General features: G+C 40.8%; 1 protein-coding gene across 5 annotated transcripts in view; it reads right to left on the minus strand.

The window, feature by feature from the left end:
* The window catches only part of INTS10 (integrator complex subunit 10), a 40,972-nt gene that overhangs the window by 10,603 nt on the left and 3,315 nt on the right, over nt 1–27,054 (minus strand). For 3 of the 5 annotated variants that reach the window (XM_059384462.1, XM_059384466.1, XM_059384464.1), the window contains exons 2-13: nt 26,415–26,482; nt 25,522–25,625; nt 24,726–24,865; nt 22,647–22,728; nt 21,864–22,004; nt 21,261–21,432; nt 20,670–20,839; nt 19,278–19,411; nt 14,361–14,517; nt 13,122–13,204; nt 11,725–11,877; nt 8,699–8,807 (exon numbers count right to left, since the gene is read on the minus strand). In XM_059384462.1, the coding sequence (XP_059240445.1) occupies nt 8,699–8,807; nt 11,725–11,877; nt 13,122–13,204; nt 14,361–14,517; nt 19,278–19,411; nt 20,670–20,839; nt 21,261–21,432; nt 21,864–22,004; nt 22,647–22,728; nt 24,726–24,865; nt 25,522–25,625; nt 26,415–26,482 (1,513 nt within the window). The remainder of the gene's footprint in view (nt 1–8,698; nt 8,808–11,724; nt 11,878–13,121; nt 13,205–14,360; nt 14,518–19,277; nt 19,412–20,669; nt 20,840–21,260; nt 21,433–21,863; nt 22,005–22,646; nt 22,729–24,725; nt 24,866–25,521; nt 25,626–26,414; nt 26,483–27,054) is intronic. The other 2 variants (XM_059384463.1, XM_059384465.1) reach the window with 1 other exon arrangement.

Below are 27,054 nucleotides of genomic sequence, written 5' to 3' on the forward strand. Positions count from 1 at the left end.
TTTCTGTTACATATTACTTATTTTTTAAGTTCAACTAGCCAACATGTACATTAGTTTCAGATGTAGTGTTCAATAATTCATCAGTTGCATACCCAGTGCTCATCACATCACGTGCCCTCCTTAATGCCCATCACCCAATTACCCCATTCCCCCACTCACCTCCATTCCAGCAACCCTCAATGTGTTTCCTATACTTAAAAGTTTCTCATGGTCTCATGGTTTTTTTTCCTCTCTGATGAATTCCCATTCAGTTTTCCCTCCCTTCCCCCATGATCCTCTGTACTGTTTCTTATATTCCACTTAAGAGTGAAACCATATGTTAATTGTCTTTCTTTTCTTTTGCTTAGTATAATACCCTCCAGTTCCAGGTCTATGTAAATGGTAAGTATTCATCCTTTCTGATGGCTGAGTAGTAATTCATCACATATATAATCATATCTATATATGATTATATATATACATACTGTTTTCTTTATCTGTTTATCTGCTGATGGACATCTTGGCTCTTTCCGTAGTTTGGCTATTGTGGACATTGCTGCTATAAACACTGGGGTACAGGAGCCCCTTTGATCACTATGTTTGTATCTTTGGGTTAAATACCCAGTACTGCAACTGCTGGTCATAGAGTAGCTCTATTTTTAAGTTAAGGAACCTCTGTACCTTTTTCCAGAGTGGCTACATCAGCTTGTGTTCCGACCAACAGTATAGGAGGGTTCCCCTTTCTCCGCATCCTCGCCAATACCTGTTGTTTCCTGAGTTGTTAATTTTAGCCATCCTGACTGGTGTAAAGTGGTATCTCCTTGTGGTTTTGATTTGTATTTCCCTGATGCCCAGGGATGTGGAGCATTTTTTCATGTGTCTGTCGCCCGTTTGTATGTCTTCTTTGGAGAAATGTCTGTTCACATCTTCTGCCCATATCTTAACTGGATTGTTTTTTGGGTGTTGAGCTTGGTAAGTTCTTTATAGATCTTGGATACTGGCCCTTTATCTGATATGTCATTTGCAAGTATCCTCTCCCATTCTGTAGCTGTCTTTTGGTTTTCCTGTTTCCTTTGCTGTGCAGAAGATTTTTAATTTCGATGAAGTCCCAATAGTTCATTTTTGCTTTTGTTTCACTTGCTTTTGAAGACATGTCAAGCAAGAAGTTGCTGTGGCCAGTGTCAAAGAGGTTACTGCCTACGTTCTCCTCTAGGATTTTGATGGATTCCTGTCTCACACTGAGGTCTTTCATCCATTTTGAGTCTAATATTTTTTTGTGTGGTGTAAGAAAATGGTGCAGTTTCATTCTTCTGCATGTGGCTGTCCAATATTCCCAACACCATTTGTTGAAGAGACTGTCCTTTTTCCATTGGATATTCTTTCCTGCTTTGTCAAAGATTAGTTGACCAGAGAGTTGAGGGTCAATTTCTGGGTTCTCTATTCTGGTTCATTGACCCATGTGTCTGTTTTTGTGCCAGTACCATACTGTCTTGATGATGACAGCTTTGTAATAGATCTTGGAAGTCTGAAATTGTGAAGCCATCAGCTTTAGTTTTCTTTTGCAATATTCCTCTGGCTATTTGGGGTCTTTTCTGCTTCCATACGAATTTTAGGATTGTTTGTTCCAGCTTTGTGAAAAATGTTAATGTATTTTGACAGGGACTGCACTGAATGTATAGATTGCTCTGGGTAGCATAGACATTTTAACGGTATTTATTCTTCCAGTCCATGAGGCTAGAATGTTTTTCCGTATCTTTGTGTCTTCCTCAATTTCTTTCATAAATGTCCTGTAGTTTTTAGAATACACATCCTTTACCTCTTTGGTTAAGTTTATTCCTAGGTATCTTATGGTTTTTGGCACAATGGTAAATGGGGTCAATTCCTTAAATTCTCTCTTGTTAGTGTACAGAAATGCAACTGACTTCTGTGCATTGATTTTATATCCTGCCATGTTGCTGAATTCCTGTATGAGTTCTAGCAATTTTGGGATGAAGTCTTTTGGGTTTTTCACATGAACTATCATGTCATCTGCAAAAAGAGAGAATTGAGAGAATTTGACTTCTTTGAAAATCTGAATGCCTTTTATTTCTTCTTCTTGTCTGACTGCGGAGGCTGGGACCTCTATCTAGTACTATGTTAAACAGCAGTGAAGAGAATGGACATCCCTGTCGTATTCCTGACTTTAGAGGAAAAGCTCTCAGTTTCTCTCCATTGAGAATGATATTCACTATGGGCTTTTTGTAAATGGCTTTTATGATATTGAGGTATGTTCCCTTTATCCCTACACTGTGGAGAATTTTAATCAAGAAAGGATGCTATTTTGTCAAATGCTGTTTCTGCATCAATTGAAAGGATCATACAGTTCTTGTCCTTTCTTTTATGAATGTGATGTATCATGCTGTTGATTTGCAAATGTTGAACCAGGCTTGCAGCCTAGGAATAAATCCCACTTGGTCATGGTGAATAATCCTTTTAATGTACTGCTGGATCCTACTGGCTAGGATCTTGGTGAGAATTTTGGCATCCATGTTCATCAGGGAAATTGTTCTGTAATTCTCCTTTTCGATGGGGTCTTTGTCTGACTTTGGGATCAAGGCAATGCTGGCCTCCCATAGAACGAGTATGGAAGTTTTCCTTACTTTTTTTTTTTTTTTAAAAGAACAGCTTCAGAAGAATTAGTTCTTCCTTCTACTAGAATTAGTTCTTCCTTCAATGTCTAGTAGAATTCCCCTGGGAAGCCATCCAGCCCTTGACTCTTGTTTTTGGGAGATTTTTGATTACTGCTTCAATTTCCTTGTTGGTTATGGCTCTATTCAGGTTTCCTATTTCTTCCTGTCTTGGTAGTTTATAAGTTTATAAGTTTCCAGATTTCCAGATTTCCATTTCTTCCAGATTGCCTAAACTGCTGGCATATAGTTGCTCATAATATGTTCTTTTTTCTTTCTTTCTTTCTTTTTTTGGTTAAAGATTTTATTTATTTGACAGACAAAGATCGCAAGTAGGCAGAAGAGGCAGGCGGGGGCAGGGGAGGGGAAGCAGGCTCCCCGTCGAGCAGATAGTCTGATGCAGGGTTCCATCCCAGGACCTGGGATCATGACCTGAACTGAAGGCAGAGGCTTTAACCCACTGAGCCACCCAGACACCCGCTTATAATATGTTCTTAAAATTATTTTTATTTCCTTGGTGTTGGTTGTGATCTCTCCTCTCTCATTCATGATTAATTTGAGTCCTTTCTCTTTTTTGGGGGGTAAGTCTTAAAGATATATTTTTTTCAGACATTTTTTTAAAAGTCATTTTTTAATTTAGATCTTTTTAATTCTTCCAAAAACTACCTTTTAATTTCATTGATCTATTCTACTATTCTTTTGGTTTCTATCTCACTGATTTCTGCTCTAATCTTTATTATTTCTCTTCTGTACTCAGTTTAGATTTTATTTGTTGTTCTTTCTCCAGGTCTTTTCAGTGTAAGGTTAGTGTGTTTATTTGAGACTTTCCTAGTTTTCTTTTTTTAAAAGATTTTATTTATTTATTTGACAGAGATCACAAGTAGGCAGAGAGGCAGGCAGAGAGAGAGGGGAGAAGGAGGCACCCCGCTGAGCAGAGAGCCCAATGCGGGGCTCGACCCCAGGACCCTGGGATCATGACGTGAGCTGAAGGCAGAGGCTTTAACCCACTGAGTCACCCAGGCGCCCCAGAAAATTTCCTAATTTTCTGAGAAAGGTTTGTATTGCTATGTATTTCCCTCTTAGGACCACCTTTGCTGTTGTGTTTTCATTTTCATGAGTTTTAAAAATTCTTCTTGTATTTTCTGGTTGACCCATCCATTCTTTAGTAGGATGTTCTTTAACCTCCAAGTGTTTGAATTATTTCCAAATTTCCTGTTGTGACTGAGTTCAATTTTCAAAGAATTGTGGTCTGAAAATTTGTAGGGAATAATCCCAATCTTATGCTACCAGTTGAGACCTGATTTGTGACCCAGTATGTGAACCATTCTGGAGTATGCTCCATGTGTACTTGAGAAGAATGTGCATTCTCTTGCTTTAGGAAGAAATGCTCTGTATATATCTGTGAAGTCCATCTGGTCCAATGTGTCATTCAAAGCCCTTGTTTTCTTCTTGATATTCTGCTTAGATGATCTGTCCATTGCTATGAGTGGGGTGTTGAACTCCCCTACTATTACTGTATTATCAATGTGTTTAATTTGGTTATTAATTGGTTTATATAATTGTCTGCTCCCAAGGTAGGAGAATATTTATGATCGTTATATCTTCTTGTTGGATAGACAGTTTAAGTGTGATTTAGAGTCCTTCTTCATCTCTTTGGTTTAAAATCTAATTTGTCTGATATGAGGACTGCTACCCCAGCTTTCTTTCAATGTCCATTAGTATGATAAATGGTTCTCCATCCTCTCACTATCAATTGGGAGGTGTCTTTAGGTCTAAAATGAGTCTCTTGTAGATAGCATATGGATGGCTCTTGCTTTTTTAAATTCCATCTGATACAATGTGTCTTCTGTTCACAGCATTTAGCCCAATTACATTCAGTAACTATCAAAAGACAATGAATTTAGTGCCATTGTATTACCTGTAAAGTCCCTGTTCTGTAGATTGTCTCTGTTTCTTTCTGGTTCATGTTACTTTTGGGCTCTCTCTTTGCTTACAGGATCCCTTTTAATATTTCTTGCAGGGCTGCTTTAGTAATCACAAATTCTTTTAGTTTGTTTGTCCTAGAAGCTCTTTATCTCTCCTTCCATTCTGAATGACAACCTTGCTGGATAAAGTATTCCTGGCTGCATGTTTTTCTCATTTAGTACCCTGAATGTATCATGCCAACACCTTCTGGCCTGCCAGGTCTCTGTGGATAGGTCTGCTGCCAGTTTAATATTCCTACTCCTGTAGGTTAAGAACCTCTTGTCTGGAGCTGCTTTCAAGATTTTCTCTTTATCGCTGAAGTTTGCAAGCTTCACTAATGCATGTTGGGATGACGATTTATTTTTATTGATTTTGGAGGGGTTTCCTTCCCCATATTAGCTAAGTTCTCAGCTACAATTTACTCAAATATACTTTCTGTCCCTCTCTATTCTTCCTCTGGGACCACAATAATCCAAATATTGTTTCGCTTTATGGTTTTGCTGATTTCTCAAAGCCTCCCCTCATGGTCCACTAGTTGTTTTTCTTTTCTGCTCAGCTTCCTTCCTTTCCATCATCTTGTTTTCTCTATCACTAACTCTCTCTTCTGCCTCATCTACCCAAACTGTTAGAGCATCCATTTTTATACTGCATCTCAGTTAAAGCATTTTTTAAAAAAGATTTTATTTATTTGACAGAGAGAGAGACAGTGAGAGAGGGGATACAAGCAGGGGAAGCAGGAGAGGGAGAAGCAGGCTTCCTGCTGAGCAGGTAGCCTGAGGCGGGGCTCGATCCCAGGACGCTGGGATCAGGACCTGAGCTGAGGGCAGATGCTTAACGACTGAGTCACCCAGGTGCCCCTCAGTTAAAGTATTTTTAATTTCAACCTGATTAGATCTCAGTTCTGCACTAAGAGATTCTCTAGAGCTTTTTATGCTTTTTTCAAGCCTAGCTATTAACTTTGTAATTGATATCCTGAATTTCACCTCTGATATCTTACTTGTATCAATACTGCTTAGATCTGTAGCAGAGAATTACCTCTGGTTCTTTCTTTTGTTGTGAATTCCTCCTTCTAGTCATTTTGCCCAGAGAAGAATGAATGAGTGAGAGAACAAAATAAAAAATATCAACCCCAACCCAAGACAAATACACACTAGAAAAGTCTGAAAAGGTCAGAAACCGAAAAAGAAAAGAAAAAGGAAAAAAAAGAAAAAAAGAGAAAAAGGAGAGAATATAATTTCCCAGGTGGACAAAACAGAGCAATCCACTTGGTCCTGGGTGTATTTTGGTCTGTTTGTTAGAAGACACTAAATCCCAAAATTGTAAAGAACAAAAAACATATATATACAAAAATAAAAATTAATACAGGGAAAGGAAGCCAAAAAGGAAGACTATATTTATAAAATGTAATTATAAAAATTAAAAAAAAAGAAAAGTCTTCGAGAGTTGCTCCAATAAGAAACTAGTTGAGAAGGAAAAAAAAAAAGAAAAGGAAAATTTAAACTGAAAAATAAACGAATCATGAGGAAAGAAACCCTTGAATTCTATATACTATTTTCCCTATCCCTGGAGTTTGGCAGTTCTGTGTGCTCTGTAAACTTGGCATCTGCCTGATGTTCCAGTTGATCTTCCGGGGGAAGGGCCTGTCACCCTGATTCTCGGGTGTCTTTGCCTGGGGAGAGCAGCACTGCCCCTTGCTAGGGCATGGGCTCTGAGTAAGCCGTTTCCAGTTGCTTTATGTGGTTTTTGTTCCCGAAAGGCTTTCTGTGCCACTCTAGATGAGAATAAAAATGGGTCGATCTCCAGCATTGGAGCTGAAAGACTGCGGTCCCTCTCCCTTTAAGGAAACCCTAAGGGAAAAGCAGTCTACATTTTGGTGTGTACCAAACTCTGCAGGCTCCTGTGGCTTGCATACCCATCAATTTTCCCAGGGGAGGGAGGAAGGTTGCTCTAAGCCTGCTGCGTCCCCCACATGGGCAGCAATACTTTTTTTTCCAAAAAAGTGTTATCATTTTAGCTTTCCATTTAGTCTCGGCTCCATCTCAAATTGGTTTTAGTAATTAATGTGACACAAAGCTTGAGGATCCTTTTTCTTTCTACACCAGAGGTCCTTTGTTCCAGCACCAATTGGCTCAAAAGGCCTTCCTTTCTCCAAAGAATTGGTCTGGTGCCTTCACTGAAAATCATTTGACCATATCTGTACAGGTCTCTTTCTGGATTTTCTACTCTTATGCCAATACTGTCTGGATAACTGTGGCTTTCTATTAGAAGTCTTGCTATCAGGTGGGTAAGTTGTCCAGTTTTGTTATCTTTTTCAAAACCGTTTTAGCTAGATTGCACTTCCCTATAGATTTTAGAATTGAATTTGTCAATTTCTATAAAAAAAAAAAGTCTGCTGGGATTTTGACTGGGATTGCACTGAGTCTGTAGGTACTTTTGGGGAGAACTGGAACCCTAACATGAGTATTCTAATATGAGTCTTCCAACCTATGAACATGATTTTGCACACTTTTCAATAAATTTTTCCCAAAGTATTTAATGGTTTTTGAGGTTATTCTATTTGGAGATTCTGTAGGCTTTTCTAATATAGCCACATAATGTAGCTATAGTCATACCTGTGAACGAAGACAGCAGTCTTCAACCTTTATGCATCCTTTTTCTTCCCTATTGTGCTAGCTACAAGGTGCAGCATGCTGAATTGAAGTGGTAAAAGCAAACACTCTTGTATCGTTGCTGATTTTGAGGAAAGTATTTGCTATTTCATAGTTAAGGATGATGCTGAGAACAACTATTTCTAGCTTGCTCAGATTTTTTTTAAAAAACCATGAATGATAAATGCAAACGTAATGGAACCTATCTGCTAAGAGAATCAGGATTTTTCGCCTTTACTGTGCTAAAGTGGTGATATTACAGGGACTGATTTTCTACGTTAAAACAACTTTGCATTCCCACTCTACCTGATCATATGTGTTATCCTTCCTATATGCTGCTGTATTTAATTTGCTAACATTTTTTGAGGACTTTGGGAATCTATGTTTATGATGGATATTGGCCTTTAATGTCCTTTTCTGGCAATGCTCTTATTTGGTTTTGCTGTTAGGGTTATGTTTGCCTTAAAAACTGAATTGGGAAGCATTCCCTCTTTCTCTATTTTCTCCAAGAGTATGTGTAGGATAGGTGTTATTTCTTCCTAAGTGCTAGAGAGAATTCACCAATGAAGCCATTTCAATCTGGAGTTCTGTGGGAAAGTTTCTGATAATAATTTAATTTCTTTGATAGATGTAGAACATTCATATATTCTATTTCATTCTGTTTCAGTTTTGGCAAGTTGTGTTTCTCAAGGAATTTTTCCATTTCCTCTAAATTGTTGAATTTATTGGTATAGAGTTATTAGTAATTTATTCTCTTAGCGTCCTTTTGATTGCAGTAGGATCTGCAGTGACAATTCTTCTTTCATTCCTGCTATTGGTAACTTGTGCTCACTTTCTTCCCGATTAATCTTGTTAGGAATTTATCTTTTTTTTTCTTTCAAAAAAAAAAACAACTTTTAGCTTTATTAATTTCCTTGATTTTATTTTCTATTGCATTGATTTCTGCACTTATTATTTCCTGTCTTCTACTTTCTTTAGGTTTCATTTGCTTACCTTTTTCTAACTTCTAATGTAGAAACTTAGAACCCTGACAGTGAATCTCTTTTCCTTTCTTATATAAGCATTACAACTAAATTTATGTAAGTTTTCAAGCAATGTGTTCTTTGAGGTGAAGCTCAAAATAGCCTGAGAGGGAACTGACAGGAGATACTTCTTAACTAATCATTCCCAAGTTTTCTGAGAATTGGTAGAGATAAGAAAAGGAGTTCAGGATATTCCGCAGAGATAACAAACTTAGGAAATGAAGAAAACTTTGAAAGAAAGATTTACAGCTGCTTATGAAATCGGTGCCAAGGACAAGCTTGGCAAGAGATTAACTTTTTGTACAGTTTGTCAAATCCCTCAGATCACATAGTATTATTTCATCAGGAATTGTAAAGAATTTCCCAGCCTTGGGTCCTAGAGCCATATTACAAAATAAGAATAAAACTTGCACTGTACCTTTTCTAAATTTGGGCTTTATTTTTGAGGGTTCTTCCTGTGATTTGCCTCCATCTTGAATGGGGAGTACCATGTAGCACATCAAATCAAGGACTTTTTCACATGTCATCTAAAGAAGATCAGATGAAAAGGTACCAATCTGAAATTTTCTCATTGAAAGCAAATCAACAGAATACTAATATATGTGTAGCGGACGACTGGGCAACGTATGCACATGGAGGTCTGTAGCACTATCTCAAGACTCTGTGAGACCATTACCGTTTGCTCAACAGCAAAAATGTAGAAAAGGTAACTGAGATTGAATCGAGGTACTAGACTTTTGGGGGAATAATAACTCCTTCTTTGCTGTTAAAACGAAAAAACAAAAATGAAAAATCAGTAAAGTATTAACTAAACCCCCAATGCGTTTAACAGCACAGCGGCATCCAAAAGAAGTAGGCCCATCTTAAAGGCATTCACTAACTCACTGAATAGAAAAATCAACAAAATGGGACACGGAGTACTGAAACACACGGTCTGATATAGAGCATAATGTAAAATGAAGGAGAAACAAGGTAGGAAGATTTTCCTTATCTCAGCCTTAAAGGGAGGGAAGAATTTAGAATGTGAAAAAGAGAAAAAAGGGTTTTAGTGGAGGAGAGAAAGCTGTGGGGAAGGGCTGGGTATGGTTTAGGTGATTAGGTGAGGGGAAGGAGGGCGGGGTTTAGGCAGTAACACAGACAGAGCCAGCCTGATGTAGTGCTGGTGGCTGAGGGAGGCCTCAAGTGCCACACGGGTGTTGGGGGGAGGGGGGATTGCTCTCCATCTATAGTGAGTGAGCCATCATCTATGGTCTACCTGTTCAAATTCTAGTAACAGCTAGATTCCAAGTGGGGAACATGTTCTATGCATTTAGCACAACCTTCTTATTATCCCCATTTTACAGATGAGGAAGTGGAGTGTTAAACCCATGCTTCCCACCCTTTTCCATGTCTTGACGCATCCAGAAATATTTGTAAGGCTGCTCAGAGCTGGCAGAATTAACTGGGGGCTCTGGCTGCCTCAAGCCACAGCTAACTGAGAGGGTTGGTATCCTGGCACATCCAGAACTCACCCAGGGCCACAGGGTTGTGAACCTCCAGCTTGAAAGTTCAGAACTTGAATGCTGGAGTTAGACAGTTTGGTGAGGTAACTTGACCCAGGTCATAGAGCTAAGAGGTGGTGGGGCCATGATGTGGGCTGCAGAGTCTTATGTCCACCTCCAGCCAATATCTACTGTAAATCCTTTCTTGACTACATGGACCCCAGTGAAAACACCCTTTCCTGAATGCCTACTGTACATATGTCAGGGCATACCACTTAGTATTTGATTTTTCACTGTCTTCAATAGATACTTGCACTTTTCTCTGTAACTCAAATTGTATGTCCTGAATCAGGGATCCCCCATTCCCCATACCCTGCTTATATGTCCACCCCCAGCACACAGTTCAACTGTGGACACTGAGGAAGTCAGTACTTCTGTTAAGGGGAACAATGACAGCAATCTCTTGAAAGCAATGACCATAACTCAAAGATGGAAGAAGAACTGGGGCAAAAAACTCCATTCAGAGCAATGGATTAGAGTGGTGGCCAAGGAAACAAAAGGCACTACACCAAAGATATTAGCTTTATGCTAGAAGAATCAAAATGATTAGGCAGAGTTAAGAGCCAACCATGACCTGAGAGTTTCATACCTAATGACAAGAGAACGAAGGAAACTCACATCTGGACACGCTGGTGAGCTGAAGACAGACAGCTGAAGGCAGCTGAGATCCAGGAGGCAGGTTAAGTTAGAAACCAAGGATAAAGGCCTAACGGTGATCAGCTTTGTCTGAAGCCCTCAAAAAGAATGCGTTTGCCCCGCTTAATTAAATCTGTTTATTTTATATTCCCTAGTATGATGCTGAACAGCAGTGCCTTGTGTAACTGTCTAATTCTACATGATAATATATGGACATCTGAGTGGGTAAATATGTGTTCTCTTTCAAGTTCTCAGGGAATTCACTGTAACTTAGAATTAGTACTTGATAATTACATAATGATGGAAGAAAAATATTTTCAATTTTCAGTGCACATACTTAACATGCTCTCTGTTTCTTCCTAATTATCATCATGGCAAATTATAAATCATATTTCAAAGTTCAAGTTTAAAAACTTTACTCAGGGTTACTAATCACAAAGTAATCCACTTAACACATAGAATGATGAGAAAGAAATCAGAGTCTGTGTGTTCAGTTGTGGCCTTGAACTTATACAGTAAAAAGAATAAAGAATGTGCTTATATTTTAATTGAATTCAAACAATTATTAATAACTGAATTCAAAGCTGTGCCGACCTCTGTGGTCAGTGCTATGAGAGAGTCAAAGGTAAAGCACATGGTCTGCGCCCTGTCGTAGGAGGGGCTCACAATCACAGGGAAACAGACTTGTGTTCGTAGCTGCTCCGCAGCACCATGAGGTGGACTGCAGAGTCATATGTCTCTGCATGCTTCGAGAGCAGCGGGAAGGCACAGAGGGAGAGAGGGTCTTACCCAGACTCCGTGCTGAACACAATCCCGGTGCAGAGCCTGACCTCACAACCCGGAGATCACGACCTGAGCTGAAACCAAGAGTCAGACACTTAACTGACACCCCAACTCTGGAGACTCAGGGCATCTGATGCTCAGAGAAGCTAATGGCACTCCTCCATTTCCCACTTAATAAATGCCTCTTCTGTCCAAGTACAATAGCACTGATTCTGCTCTGAAGGGATTCCAGGTAAGAAAGTGAAGAAAAATAGAAGCCATCCTCCAACAAATGGAAGAAGGAACAGGAAATCTGAAAAGAGGCACAGCCTAAGTTCAAGGAAGCTGTAACTAAAGAGAAAACCAAGTAAAATAAAATTATCAAGATTTTTACTAGCAGATTAGGTGACAAAATCTAGGCAGAAAAAAATCCTATCTCAAATAGACATGCACCAAATTAAAAGGCCACTCTAGGAAAAGAGGAAGCCATGTGCACACTACTCACTCTGTACTCCCCCAGAGCAAAGTGGCAGGTTGCGAGCTGGATGAGCGCCCTCTGATGTTCCAGGGTCCCCTGTCCCGTGATCTGCGGCTGCGGAAGCGATCCCTGGAGAGCTGCGAGATGGTGCAGGCTCGCTATTGCTTTTTTATATTGACCCTAAGAAAGACAACAGCAAGGAAGTGAAAAACATTGCCGTTAAAAAAAAGTCTCCAGGGGGTGCCTGGGTGGCTCAGTCATTAAGTGTCTGCCTTCAGCTCAGGTCATGATCCTGGGGTCCTGGGATTGAGCCCCAGATCAGGCTCCCTGCTCAGTGGGAAGCTTGCCTTACCCTCTCCCACTCCCCCTGCTTATATTCCCTCTTTCATGCTCTATCAAATAAATAATTAAAATCTTTACAAAAAAAGTGTCTCCAGAGTTGGGGTGCCACAGTCTTGGTTTCAGCTCAGGTCGTGATCTCCGGGTTGTGAGGTCAAGCTCTGCACTGGGACTGTGTTCAGCACAGAGTCTGTTTAAGACTCTCTCTTCCTCTCCCCCTTCCCACCGCTCTCTCTCAAATTAGTAAATAAATAAAAATCACCAGAGTTAATGAAGCATACAGATAAGGTAGCTCTGCTTGATCATCTCAGGAGGAAAAAGGAGACTTAGCAATAATCAAACCCACTTATTTAAAGCTAGGTAGAGTGTTCTCTATACAGGTACTTTATATGTACAAAGATTTTTCTTTCTGGTCTTCTTTTTTTTTTTTTTTAAGTTTATTTATTTTTTAGTCATCTCTACACCCAATATGGGGCTTGAACTCATGACCCTGAGATGAAGAGTGACCCTTCTACCGACAGGGATAGCCAGACACCCTGGGTCTTAAGTCCTAAGATTAAATAAAATAACAAGCTTTTGGATAAAATACATTTTGGATATACCATTTCTTACAGATATTTTACTAATAATACCCTTTCTCCTTTATGTAGGATGGAAGCAGCAACCTATCTGTTCCGACTACTACAGAGGTTAGAAGCTCTCCAACTTCTTAGGGAATTATTAGCTCTCTCCATTCCTCCCAGGCCTAAGTGGCTCGAGAACAGGAGAGCAGAGCCGAAGGACTTCACCAGAGTGGACAGAACGACGGGTGAGATGTATACATCTCTTATTGGAAAGTAAAAATCTTACTTTTACAGAGGGGTATGGCTGGACATAGTGAAAGTAACAAGAAGATGCGGCCTTGTCATTTTCTTTCTTTTTTTGAGATGAAAGGGGACCATCATCCCTCTGCCACTGAAGACAGAACACGTCTTCTGGGTATGACTAGTCTACAGAAGGAACATACACATCCTGCACGCTACGGTCGGTTCATGAAAACCATCATCCTATACAGACACAGGAACTTAAAATATACATTACCCTACCTGATAGATGATCATGTCAGTGAGGAAGATTCTTAACCAAAGCCAAGTATCTGTCTTCCATGCCAAACAAATTCTTGTAAATTCTGAAAATTCAAAAGTAAATTTACATGTTAACAGAGGCAGGAAAAAAACCAACCCAGCAAAACAACGGAGAGAAACTTCCAAAAAATGGACAGTAATTATCGACCTTGATTTCGAAAATAATGATCTAGAATTTCAATTAGATAGTAAAATTAGAATATAATACTTTTCAGTAACCAACAAGTAGCATTTTTATTAGGCCTCAACATTTACGAAGCACATATCGTATCCCGAGAGCTGTTCGAAATGTTTTTCACATATTACCTCCTTGTAAATTACTTTACTCTCCTCAGAAAAAGATAGTTTTATTTTCAGCCAGCTCAGAAAACAAAGATAAAAAGCTAAGAGTTTTAATTGTTTTTTTAAAAAGCCAAATTATAACTAAAAGAAAACTACCCCTCACCCCGAAAGGTCACATACATGTTTATAATTCTAGATGTGACCAGGACAGAGGGAGTGATGCTCTCTACATAGAAAAAATGACATGACACACCAGACCGAGGGTGCTGCATAGGTACGTGATGGCAGGCCAAGGGATCAAGTCCCACTGGCCAGAAGTACAGTAAAAATACACTGTTGATTCAAAGTAGAGTAAAAATCCATACCTTAGCAATGTACTAGTGATTTCTAAGTAATGAAGAAATACTTAATAGTTGTATTCTAAAAGGAAAACAGGCTTTGGGTAGGGTGAGTTTTTCAGGCAATGGAGTTAGTGTAGATAAAAATAGCATTACCTTTTGTAAGATCAGCTACACAGAACCTAAGAAAGATACAAGGCAGGACAGAACAACTAACAGCACAAAACAAACCCAGCAAGAAAAAGAAAGGAGGCCAGCAGTACGAATGTTAAAAGACCAAAAATCTCTCCCTCAAACTCACCCCAAGTCTAATTATAATAAACACTCAAGGGTAGAAGCTAAGACGTAAATGATCATTTGAATATTTTTTTAATCATTTTAATATTAATAATGCCAAGAGTTTTACTCATTTTTTAAAAAAAGTCAAAAAAGTCTACTCAAGAAAGATTTCTGTTAACTGTGTGAACTACTATAAGCAATTTAGCTTTCAGTGTCTTGATGTTTCAAGAACAATGCTTTCTTAAGCACAATGATTTTATATAACACATGAAATAGCACTAATGTGAAAGCATGTTCTTACCCTTGTCAAGGAATTCTAGGGAGTAGAGCAACTCCCAGCTCTCCCTGGCTAGCTTAAAGCTCTCGAGCACTTCAATGGAGTTAGCAAGCTCCGCTTTATTGACTACGATGTGACGATTTCTCCCTTTTGCAGAACAATCTTCATCGTCTGAACTCTGCTTAGAGAAGGTGAACAAGGTGATTAACTTAAAGTCATATACAAGTGACACTTCAACAACACAGGTTAGAACTACCCAGATCTGTTGACACATGGATTTTTTACAGTCCAGCACTGTAAATGTATTTCTCTTCCTTAAGATTTTCTTAATAACATTTTCTTTTCTCCAGCTTACTGTGTTATAAGAATACAGCATATAATACACAGAACATACCAAATATAGGCTCATCAACTACTAACGTTTTTGGTAAGGCTTTTGGTCAAAAGGAGGCTACTAGTAGTTAAGTTTTAGGGGAATCAAAGTTATACAGAGATTTATGACTGTGCAGGATGGGGGGTTGGCACCCTACCCCCATGTTGTTCAAGGATAAACTACTCGGAAATTATGTTTATTATCACCAATTCTGATTATTGTATGGATTTCATATGAAAGGATACTATCATGAGGATAATTTTTTGAACTTAACAATTTGGCTTTAAAAATTAATGCATAAATTTTCTATCTTTTCACTCTCACACATTCAATTTTACCTTAAAAACTAAGCTTATGTTTTTCTGATGATAAATTCTAAGCTTATGTTGGTTTCTAAGGAAAGCTATGGAGTTAAAACTTCCAACAGTTTAAAAAATATAAGTGTTATTAAAAACTCCAAGTTAGAGTTTTACATTCAGAGATACAGCTTACGCGGCATATGTTTTATAGTTCTTTTTTTCAATGTGTGAAATAATTTAATTTGCTTCCAAATAAGTTTATCATGTAGAGGAATAAAATTAAAGCCCAAATGCCCTAAGAATCGGAGAAATGACTCTTACTAATCTTTTGTTCCCTATACATCCCTCCTCCCACGGCCACCCTCTCTAGCTGCGCTCCCCACTGCACGGTGGTGGCCAGGAACTACGTTTGCCTGCATTTACCTAGCAATGCCTTCTGTATTTACGATAAAGAGCCCTACTTTTCTTGCTCTTCATCTCAAGAAATATAAAATATAAAGCCAAAGAGAGGTCTCAGAGAACTGCAACCATGTAAGTGCCCGTGAGCACGGTCAGACGTTTTGCCAAAAAACAGTCAAGGTAAAACAGCTCCATTTAATTTTACTTTGCTGAGAATTTCTTGACCCTTTCATTCTACCTAGGCTATCTGACTAACTTAATGACCCCAATTAAATTCTCCCTGAAGATTTTCACCCAACTACGCTCATTTGAAAATATGTACAAATATTTCAGCTAAAAGCTCCATTCCTCAAGCTGACCTCAGAAAAAATAAGCACCTCCCTCCCCCCACCCACCAGAATTTCTCCCCCCACTTTCAGAGCCTGGTATTCTCCTGCTAGTCCTTGATGCCTAGGGACCCACTCTACTTAGCTACCCTATTCTTACCCTCCCACAGTAATGACAGATACCCAGATCCCTTTCACCATCAAAACCTATTAGGTGTCCTACTTCATCAGGGTCCAGTTCCTTGCCACATGTTGCCAATCTAATAGGATATACTGATATGAATGGGGTATTCTCTGTTCCAATTTTATAGAAAACATTCCTGCCTCAAAACAAGGTTGGAGTTTACAGAAGGGACCTCAGATGTGAGACTCATTTCCAAAGAGTTTCTAAAATTTAGAGAAATTGATTTTGAAAAGCAGAAGTACACTCTGGAGTTCTGGGCGGATGCTGTAAGTGAGAACCCTGACTACAGGGAACATACACCAAGTTTGGGCGGGTGGAAAATGCATGGCCCACAGGAAAGGACAGTCCCCCAGCTCCAGCCACCTGGCACGTCACATGAGCCAGACAATGAGGCTGGGTGGAGAACGTATGCCCGTCTGAAGTGGGCAGCCTCCATCTGGCCCCAGCTGTGAGCCAGCATCGGGGCCAGTGTATCAAATATTTCAATTATTAAGGAAGTCAGACATCTCAACTGTTATGAGAAATCTCCCAATCTCCAGATGTTCAGTTATTAAAAGCAGCAGAACACCATGGGTAAAACAAGATGTATCTCTAAGCGGAGCTTTATGTCCTCTGCTGTGATGGCTCAGACAGGGTGGGACTTGCAGCAGGTTGGGGGCAGACTGTGGGACAGAATGAAAACCAGGAAAAAATCTGTTAATAGAGTAAAAACTAAAATGGATGGAAACCCAGGTTGGGCCAGAGTTTGAGAACAGGGCCTGCTAGATGACCCATGAGAGATGAGACACGGGAGGAACTGGGGAGCCAGAGGGTTTAAACAGCTATGCCATGGCCTGGTTGCCGAGGCTGAGAGGGAAGAGTGGGAATTCACTCATTCACCAGCTGCAGCTCAGGCACTGTCCAGGGTACAAGATGGACAGTGTCCTTGGCCCCACAGAGCTTGTACAGAGCTCATCAGGAGACACAGACAGTAAACCAGCCAACGAAGAAACAAGAAAACAGACAACAATAAGGGCGATGCAGAATCAGAGTAACAGGAAGAGAAAAGAAAACTGGATGGGTATTTCGAGGAGGCCTCAGAGGGAGAAATGCCGGGCTGAGAGCTGTGACAAGGACACAGCCTGGCAGAGAGATATACTCCAACCTTAGGGCACAGCTTGGGGGTAGAGATCCAGGGGCAGAAAGGGCCTCAGAGCACTGGAGGTGCAGAGAGAGGCCAGCACGTCTGCGGCGCACAAAGATTTGCTCAGTAACAGGTTTGAAGCCACGGTGAAGAGCTTGGATTTCAGTCTGAGCACAATGGGAAGCCACTAGAGGTGGTAAAGCAGCGGAGTGAGTCTGACTCAGGTCTTAAAAACATCACTATAGCTGCTGGGTAGAGAAGAGACGGTAGGGAGCAAGAGTGCAAGAAGGGGGACAAGAGGACACCCCCGATGACATATGCAAGACTGGCGTGGCTTGGACCAGGGAGCAGGTGGCGGGGACGGAGAGAAACAGACCGAGGAAGCCATGTTATTTATACTGACTTACATGGGACATGGCACTGTTTTTAGTTAAAACTAGTATCAGATGACTCATTATCCACATGGCAGGAAGGATGACTGTGGTCTTAGTGTGAAGTGCCCAGTTAAACCACACACTCCCAGAAACCAGAAGGGAGAGCTAATGAGTGACCCCATCAGGACAGTCAGGAGAGAAGGAGAGAGTAGCTACCTAGCCTTAGTGATCTTTTTAAAAAATGAATCAGAGGGCATCTGGGAAAGCCTGGTTAGCAGAGTTCTGAACCTAGGAATCATGGCTGGATTTCAAAGCATCTTTCAACCTTGAAATAATTTCTGAAATCGTGCATGTGTGGGTTTTTCTTTGGGAGGAAACAAATGAGTTTATCAGAAGGTTTAATAACCTTAAAAGCCTTCAGAAAGGCAGTTGTCCCTGCTCCATTCTTTATCATATAGTCCAGTTTACAGAGGCAACAGATTAAACTGATTTTAGGGCACATCTCTCCTCATGCCTGGGGCTAGTGAGTGTAACTCAGGGTCTGAAGAAGTGGTAGGAGAGGAGAAGGGACAGAAGGAGGGTGAGAGGGGCGCCTGGGTGGCTCAGTGGTTTGGGCCGCTGCCTTCGGCTCGGGTCATGATCTCAGGGTCCTGGGATCGAGCCCCGCATCGGGCTCTCACTCGGCGGGGAGCCTGCTTCCCTTTCTCTCTCTGTCTGCCTCTCTGCCTACTTGTGATCTCCTTCTGTCAAATAAATAAATAAAATCTTTAAAAAAAAAAAAAAAAAAAGAAGGAGGGTGAGACTCTAGACGCCCCTACACTATTTCACCTGCAGCACAGGTTAGCAAACTACCATCGGCAGACCAGATCCTGTTTTCATAAATAAAGTTTTATTGGAACATGGCCACCTCATTTGTTTACTATTGTCTATGGTTTGTTGGTTTGTTTGTTTTGTATTGTAACAGCAGAGCTGAGTAGCTGCAACAGACTGTTGGGCCTGTAGAACCTACACTGTTTATTTCCTGGCCCTTCACAGAAAAAGTTTGCTGATTCCTGACCTAGAGCACCTCCGCTGTCATACTGTTACACACCGGGCCTCCATGAAAGCATTCACTGAAAGGTTCTGCTTTAAAATAAGTTTAGAAATCACTGTTCTGCCCAGACCCGCTGCCTGGCCTCCTCAGAAGACCAATGGGTCTTTACATTCTCTGGCCTCCCACATCATTGTGCACATGGTCTTCTCTTCACAAAATCCACCCTCCAACACCAAATGACAAAACCCTCTCCTCTATCGAGATACTTCAGAGCTGATTTCAAATGCTGACGTCCTTCATGAAACCTCTGCAACGTCTCCCCTTGGCTGGTAACAACTTCCCAGCTGGACCACCTCACCCTTTCCATTCTGGGGCCAGGATTCAGCACAGCACTGGGTCTAGATGTTCAGTGTAGTTCATCTGGCTTTGCTTTTTACCTTTAATTGATGCCATTCAGTCACAACAGGTAGGACTAATTTATACCAGGGCTTCTCAACATTGGCCTTTTGAGCCAGGCAGCAGTTTGTGGTGGGGCTGTCCCGTGCCTTGTAGCACTATTCGCAGCCTCCCCACTTCTACAGGGGAGGTGCTCACAGCAACTCCTCCCCACCAAGCCATGGAAATCAAAAAGTGTCCTCAGACATTGCCACGTGTCCCTGGGTTGAGGGGTGAGGGGGCAAAATCACCTCCAGTTGAGAACCGCTGATTTACACAGTAATTGAATTAAAAGACCTAAGCTTTATCAATTTAGCTCCAAAGCTGTATTTTACATTCATTTCCAGCAAACCACAAACATATCATCTGTTAATAATCATATCTGAAAGGATTACCATGGTTTTTTCTCTTCCCTCAGCTAGTTTCCTCTTTTTATGTATATGTTTGTTACGATCAATTTCTACATCACCATACACATTTGATACATCCTCAAGAAGAACCAGTGGAACTTGGCTTGGGGCATTAGGACCTATGGATGGGGGGAAAACACCAACACTTAGAAATGCGGCAAGGAAAAGAAAACTTAGTATCAGGTGGAAGTTTACTCAGCTGCTGTTTGAAAATACAGGTGTAAAAAGTATGTTTGGAGTGATCCCAGTTAGGTAGACAAACAAGTATACATGAATAGGAAAAAAGACTATACAGATATACAACAGATTATTAATAAAGGCTCTCTCTCAATGACAGATTACAAGTGCTTCTTATGTATCTACAAATTTTTCATAGTAATCATGAATTATAAAATCAGCCAAAAACTCAAGAATATAAAGTTATATGTGTAATACCTGATAGCTACAAATTCCAAACAAAATCTAAATATGAGACTATAAGGTAATACACAAAAATGAGAGCTGTATTCTATTGGATGGGTAGGTGATTTCATGCTCTTACCTTTCTATTTTTCATTTTTTTTAGAATTTATATGCAAAATGCAAAAATGTTATTTAAAAAAATCTCTGTCTAGGGGCACCTGGGTGGCTCAGTGGGTTAAGCCGCTGCCTTCAGCTCAGGTCATGATCTCAGGGTCATGGGATCGAGTCCCGCATCCGGCTCTCTGCTCAGCAGGGAGCCTGCTTCCCTTCCTCTCTCTCTGCCTGCCTCTCCGTCTACTTGTGATTTCTCTCTGTCAAATAAATAAATAAAATCTTAAAAAAAAAAAAAAATCTCTGTCTACATTGGGGAGGATATGTGCTATGAGTGCTGTGAAGTGTGTAAATCTGGTGATTCACAGACCTGTACCCCTGGGGATAAAAATACATTTTATGTTTATAAAAAAAATAAAAAAAAATCTGTCTATAGCAAAGCCTTTGTGAAATCTACTTCAGTACTTTGCTACATCTCCTTTTTCAAAATAGAGGCACTAAATATCCGTATTTAGTTTCACAGTACCACTATATCCTTTAATGTAGAAATTTAATTGATTAATCAAATGGGCTCCATGTCCAGTGTGGAGCCCAAACACGGGGCTCAGTCTCACAAATGTGAGATTAAGACCTAAGTGGAGATCAAGAGTCAGACACTTGACCGATGGAGTTACCCAGGTGCCCCGATAGAGAAATTTTAAAGTAAAATGTACTTACATAAAAAGTACCAACAACTTAAAAAAAAGCACTCGTGTCACCCCACAATGATTTTGATCCAAGAACAATGTTAAAGTAAACATTTTCATCATCTTCATCACCCCAACTGAAGCCAGTTTTGGGAGACTCTAGAATTCTTCAACCAACCTTGGAATAGAGACGGTTGTATGCTGTTGACATACTGGAACGCATTCTTGAAGAAGACCAGCATAGTGGAATAAACCACTTGGTTTTTATATTTTGCATGAGCTTCATTATCAAAGTTGTTCATGTACCTGCAAAGATCTTTCATTCTGTGCAAAATATCACCATAGCTTCTGAAAGATGAAGGATGATAAAAATTATTTAATTACTCTGGGCTTGTCAGCAAAAGGTCTAGAGAAAAGCTGCAACAGAAGCGTGACATTTACCAAATGTAGCTGGAGGCATGAATTAGAGCAGTGATCAGAATACTCCCTCAGGACACAGACATGACAAAGTAGCTACTCTTTTCTCTGAATGCCAAAGAATGCTTCAAGCTCAACAGCATCTTATAAGCTCATACTTCTGTTGGGAATCCTTAAATAAAGTGAAAACCACCCTCTTTTGCATAGATACCAAGGTTACAAGAGTTGCCCAAAGAAAAGAATGTATCTATACACTATATGCTTTTTAAGAAAGTGTTTTTGTTTTTAAAAACCCTAAGATTACGGTATCAGAAGACTTGCTAAGTAATTCTAGAAATGAACAATTTTTTACCGTCTTCCTTTATCCATCTGCCATTCACATCTCATTCCAACCACATTTAAAATCTTAAACAACCTCTCCCAAGGGTCCACAATCTGGGATGATTTTTCAGTCAGCCCTTCTATTATGTACTTCTGAGAGCTCCGTTTGCTGGGTGACATTAAATCGGCTGCTTCTTGGGCACCTGGGAAATGAGAAAAAAGAGGCCTACAATTAATCTTACTATTTACTATGTATGTAGTACTTAAGAGAGAAAGACAAAGTCCGAATCCCTATTCAAGAGGCAAGAGCACAGAATCCCAACACATCGTGTGTTTTGTTGAAGGACCCACAGCTGGCCACCGGAACAGCAAAAAATGCCCTTTGAGCTTTGGTACGTGTATGAAGCTCAGTTCATTAACATTACGATTCAGCAAGTTGACTGTTTCGGTCAAAGCGCAAAACTGAGTCCAGAAAAGTCTCATTTCTTACCTGTGGTATTTTTTTCCAGGAACCATCTTTTAGAACACTATCACACTGGTACGCATCCAGAGAATAATCACAACGATGAGGGATTTTTGAGTTTGCAACTTCCTAAAATCTGTGTAAATAAAACTGCAGGATCTTCTCACTCACCTTGATGCTGACTCTCTATTTGAGTAGATCTAGTGACATAATTGATATAAAATTCAGCTGCTTTGTTCAAGTACTTATATAATAAATTGGCAGGCAATCGGACATCATGGTTGTTAATTATTAGAGGAAGGACATCGCAAACTGTCGAAGAGGAAAAATAAAAAAAAAACCAATTCAGTTGTTGGCTACCTTACAATTCTGATAGAAATGAAATTTATTTTAGAGTTCATTTAATGTAGTATCTAAAATATATAGGGGAAAAAACCACATTTATGGCACATTTATTGAAAAATTGCAGTGCACAGGGACACTAGTGGATGGAGTGAGTAAGGAACGACACAAGCAGATTTTACATTATGGTTGAGGGTCTAGTTCTTAGACTGGGTGACAATTCAGATGTTTATTATTATGCCTCATACTTGAATATATTCTTTCAGAGGTATCAAATGTTATTTATTTGCCAGAGAGCGAGAGAAAGAGCCCACAAGCACCAGGGAAGGGCAGAGGTGGCAGTCTTCCTGCTGAGCAAGGAGCCTGATGTGGGACTTGATCCCAGGAATCTAGGATCATGACCTGAGCCAAAGGTAAACGCTTAATTGACTGAGTCACCCAGGCATCCCTAGAAGTTGTTTAAATGCTTTTTGGACTAAAAAAATAAAGAAGGATTTAAATTTCATAATATGAAAAGTTCCTTTGCTTTCCACGAATGACCTTATCCCTGAAATGATACTTACTCAGCATATTCCTACATAAGGAATTAATACAAAATACAATTTTTCTTACCAAATAATTTTCTAAAGCAGTTAACTGGAGATTCTTGCTCTTCAATAGTTTCAGCCTCTAATAATGCTTCCCCAAGGCCAACCTGTTTCAAAATAGAGTAAATCATTTAAATGTGTTACAGTTTAAGATGTCAGAATTACATTAACAATGGCTTTTTGTATTTACCACTTTGTATATGCAAACTTCCCCAAGAAACAAATATTCTCATTTTAAGGACTAGAAAACAAAATACATCAGCAACACAGCCCAGAAGGAAACCCCAATTTAACCTGACCACTGACTACTTTGTCTTGGTTATTCTTCTCTGAACTAGCAAAATTAAAATGCTATCAAAATGTCTATAGAAACTTAAAGGAACCACTGGAATTAGAATGAAAAAGGAGATGTACAGATTTTCTACAAAATGTTGAAATAACTGTACTTTCTACATCGAGATGTACTATGTTGACAAACCTTACCACTTTCACTAGCCAGTCATTCCGCCTAGGCTAGGCTGGACACAACTGTGACTTTTAAGGCCACCTTTCCTTCCTTTCTACCATGGATTCCCTAGCAGAGTAGAAAGTAGGCTTATCAAAATCCACCCAGACATCCGCATTATCTCCCTTGGGATCACTTGGCCATGCACAGGGCAGGGGTAAAACAATGGAAAAGATGGTATAACACAAAAAGCGAAGAGTTGAGTAACGATCAAGGAATGTATTGGGTTGGGTTGCTTGTATTGGGTTGCTTGTATTGGGTTGAAGAGCATCCTCCCAAAATTCATGTCCACTCAAGAGTCTCAGAATGTGACTCTACATATATTTTATCTTATTAAAAAAAGTAAAGTCTTTTTAGATGCAATGAGTTAAAAAGAGGGCACAATGGGTTAGGGCAAACCCTAAATCCAGTGACTACAATCCTTACACGATCATGTAAAGATACATGAACACAGACACCCAGGGAAGAAAGCCATGTCACAGCAGAGGAGGAAACTGGAATGACGTAGCTGTTAAGCTGAAGAATGACAAAGATTGCTGGTGACCACCAGCAGCCAGGGAGAGGTAGGAAGGATTTTCCCCTAGAGCCTTTAGAGGGAGCATGGCTCTACGCAATCCAAAAGATTCCTTGCTTTTGGAATTTCAGCTTCCAGAACTGTGAGGGAATAAATTTTGGTTGTTTTAAGCCACTCAGTTTTCTGGTACTTTTTTACAGTAGCCCTATGAAACTAATCGAGGGAGGTACAGAACATGTCAACTAGGGACAGAAGCTTGAAAGATAGTATGGATAAGAATAAACAGTAGAGTTTGAATTAACAGAGTTAATGAAACATATTTAAGACTCAGTTTCCTCACCTATGAAGTGGAATACTGTCTACCTCAAGGGGTCCAGGGAGTATGGAAGAAGATACCTGCCAATGCCTGCCAATAGCACTCAATAGTTATTACAGATAGAAGGAATGGGGGAAAAGCACATGAAAAGCATGCCTGCGAACACTACAGACTATGGCGCTCAGTTAAATTCAAACATTGCTGACCATAATGTAAGAGGATTTTAAAAAAAGATTTATTTATTTGAGAAGAAAGCATGCACGGGGGATGGGGGTGGGCGCAGACAGAGGAGGGAGAAACAAAGAATCTCAAGAGGACTCCATGCTGAGCTGTGAGCCTGATGTGGGGCTCCATCTCACCATCCTGAGGTCACAACCTAAGCCAAAACCAAGAGTTGAACGCTCAACTGACTGTGCCACCCAGCCACTTCTGAAATAGGATTTTTAAAAAAACCCTACTGTACTTTACAGATTGCAAATAAATAGCACGCTCAAACTCGGTCACTGTTTCCTTACACTGACGGGACAACTTCTGGAAATTTATGAAGTCTGATGATAGTGAAATCCTTTTAGCTTTACTGATGAAGATTCCTTATTCAAGTTCAATCTTACCTAGCGTTCTTCAGCTTTAGAATATTTAGATATTCTAAATATTTAGAAATTGAGAATTTCTGCTTTAGAATAATACACACTAGAGCTTCTAACCGAACTGATGAATGTGTCAATCGATTTTATTTTCTCTTGAGAAAAAGGAAAGGGTCAAGTCATACCCCATGCTGTACCACTGTCTCAGGGAAGCGTCTCAAAAGTAGAAGCAACATTTCCGATCGTTCCAATGTGTTGAAGCATTGTTCCGTAACCTTTAGTAACATTTCGCACTGGACCCGACCAGGGAGAGTTTCAAACAAACCTGTACATAACACATTTTATTTAAAAAAATTTCTTTTGGAAAGAAAATCCTGAAGCTACAGTGGAAATAAGACATTTTCATATATAGAACAGTAAGTCTACATTTAGAATCACTGTTTGAGTTTTACCTACAACCTAGAAGAGGCTTTTGGCTCAGATGGTACTGGACACAGATGTTTGTTATTTGGGTTCAGAAGGTAAGAATGGCGTAGGTGAAGGGTCATAACAGTGCTTGCTGTTGGCTGAGATAAAGAGGATGCATTTGTTTAAGTTGAAATGACCTAAATCACCCACTCTTTCATCCAGAATTTGAAATCTTTGGCTATCACAACCAACACAGACTGAAGGTTAATGAAAAAGGTCATAAATCACTAAAAGTTCCTCTCCTGTTTTGTGGAGATCTGCTTAATCTACAGATGCTTTCTGATAACTATAAAATCTGTTAAAAATATATTAGATTCCCTGGGCTAACTGATAAATCTACACTCTTTAAGGGAGCTTAGAGGTTTCTAAGCAAATGCTCAAGGGACCAAGTGACACCATTTGTACAGACTTTGGGTACCAATACCACAGATGTTGAGTTTTCTATGAAACGGCTATACATAAATTAGTGTTCCAGAAACGGTAATTTATACACCTTTATCATTCTATTCTTACTTCTTAAAAATTGGGTTTGTTTATCCTGTGAGTCGTTCCTTAATGCTGAAGTAATAATGCTGATTTCTCTCCACACCACCGGCTGATCTGGGAAATTCACAAACCTATTTTAAAATGAATGCAATAAATTAAAATGTCAGATTCTATATAGTATTACACAAAGAAAAGAGCATTAGCATATGGAGAAATACACACTTTTCTTTATTACAAGTGAACATGTAAATTGGAACAGTTATTTTTTAGAGTAATTTGATAGTGTATTGTATAATATCCTTGACTGTGAAAATCAATGTTTAAGAATCTACTCTACAGAAAAATACTAAAATACGGGTACACATTTGCTTACTGATACTCTGAATATAATCTCAAATAATTGGAAATACCTCAATGTCCGCCAGTATTACGAAATGCTACGCAAATATGAAAAAGAAGAGCTCCACATACTGAAAAACCAAGGCATCGCTCCATGACAGAGGGCGAAGCAAGCAAGCTGCAGCGTGACGTATGTAGTATGACTTCACTTTTGTACCCTTCCCCACTTATACGTATTGTACTGTGCACACATGCACACACAGACGCACGAAACTCAACGGCGGTAGAGTCGGAGGGACTCGGACTTGTTATTCTCTATGCGTCAGTACTGCCTGAACTGCAAGGGTACCGACTATTTCTAAAGTAAAATAAATGATCGGAAAGAAAAGTTTCGGCAGGCATCAAACACCGGGAGCCTTCTCTGCACAAGGCAGCCAGCCGTTAACGGAGGGCCCGGACGCAATAGCAACAAAGTGAGCCGCGGGTACCCGAGCCGCAGATGCACGGGGAGGTCCCCCCCGCCCCGCTTGCACGCACAGACAGAGCGTCGCGCGAGACCCAGGGCCCGGGGCCGCACTCACATGTCGTACAGCAGTCTCCCCGCGGTGGCGGTCCTCTCGGCGTTCCGCTCGATGGTGTACATCTCGTACTGCAACACACATGGCCGCGAGGGTCACGACCCCCGCCCAGGGCGCAGCCTAGCTCACCGCCCGCCACGCCAGCCGGCCTCGGCCGAGCGCCCCTAACCCGGGAGGGCGGGACAGCCTAGCGTCACCCGGCGGCCCAGAGCCGCGGGACTCAGGAGTGCGACCCTCGGGCTCACTGACGATCCTTCGGTCCCCAAGACGGGGCGAATAACGTCTCCGCAGCAGCAGGCACTCAACGAATGGCTGCCACGCTGACGAACGAGCGGAGAACGGCCTTTCCGCGGGGCGACGCGGCGCCGCCCGGCCACCGAGCAGCAGACACCCCGGTCTCCAGCCGCCCGGACCTCAGGCGAGGTCCGCTGGGGCTCAGGTGCCCGCCCCGCGGGGGAGAAGGCGTGCGAGGGGTGGCGGAGAGCGGGGCGCGGGAGGTGGGGAGACGTGGGAAGGCAGGGGTCGGGGTGGGCCGAACTGGAGGCGGCCGCCCCCAAGGCGGGAAGGGCTGGCGGCCAGGGCGGCCCCGGGGCGGCGAAGCGCTCACACCTCCACGGAGGCAGCCGTGCGCGCGGGCCGGACC

This window comes from Mustela nigripes, chromosome 18 (genome assembly GCF_022355385.1).
Source record: "Mustela nigripes isolate SB6536 chromosome 18, MUSNIG.SB6536, whole genome shotgun sequence".
Classification (NCBI taxonomy): Eukaryota; Metazoa; Chordata; class Mammalia; order Carnivora; family Mustelidae; genus Mustela; species Mustela nigripes.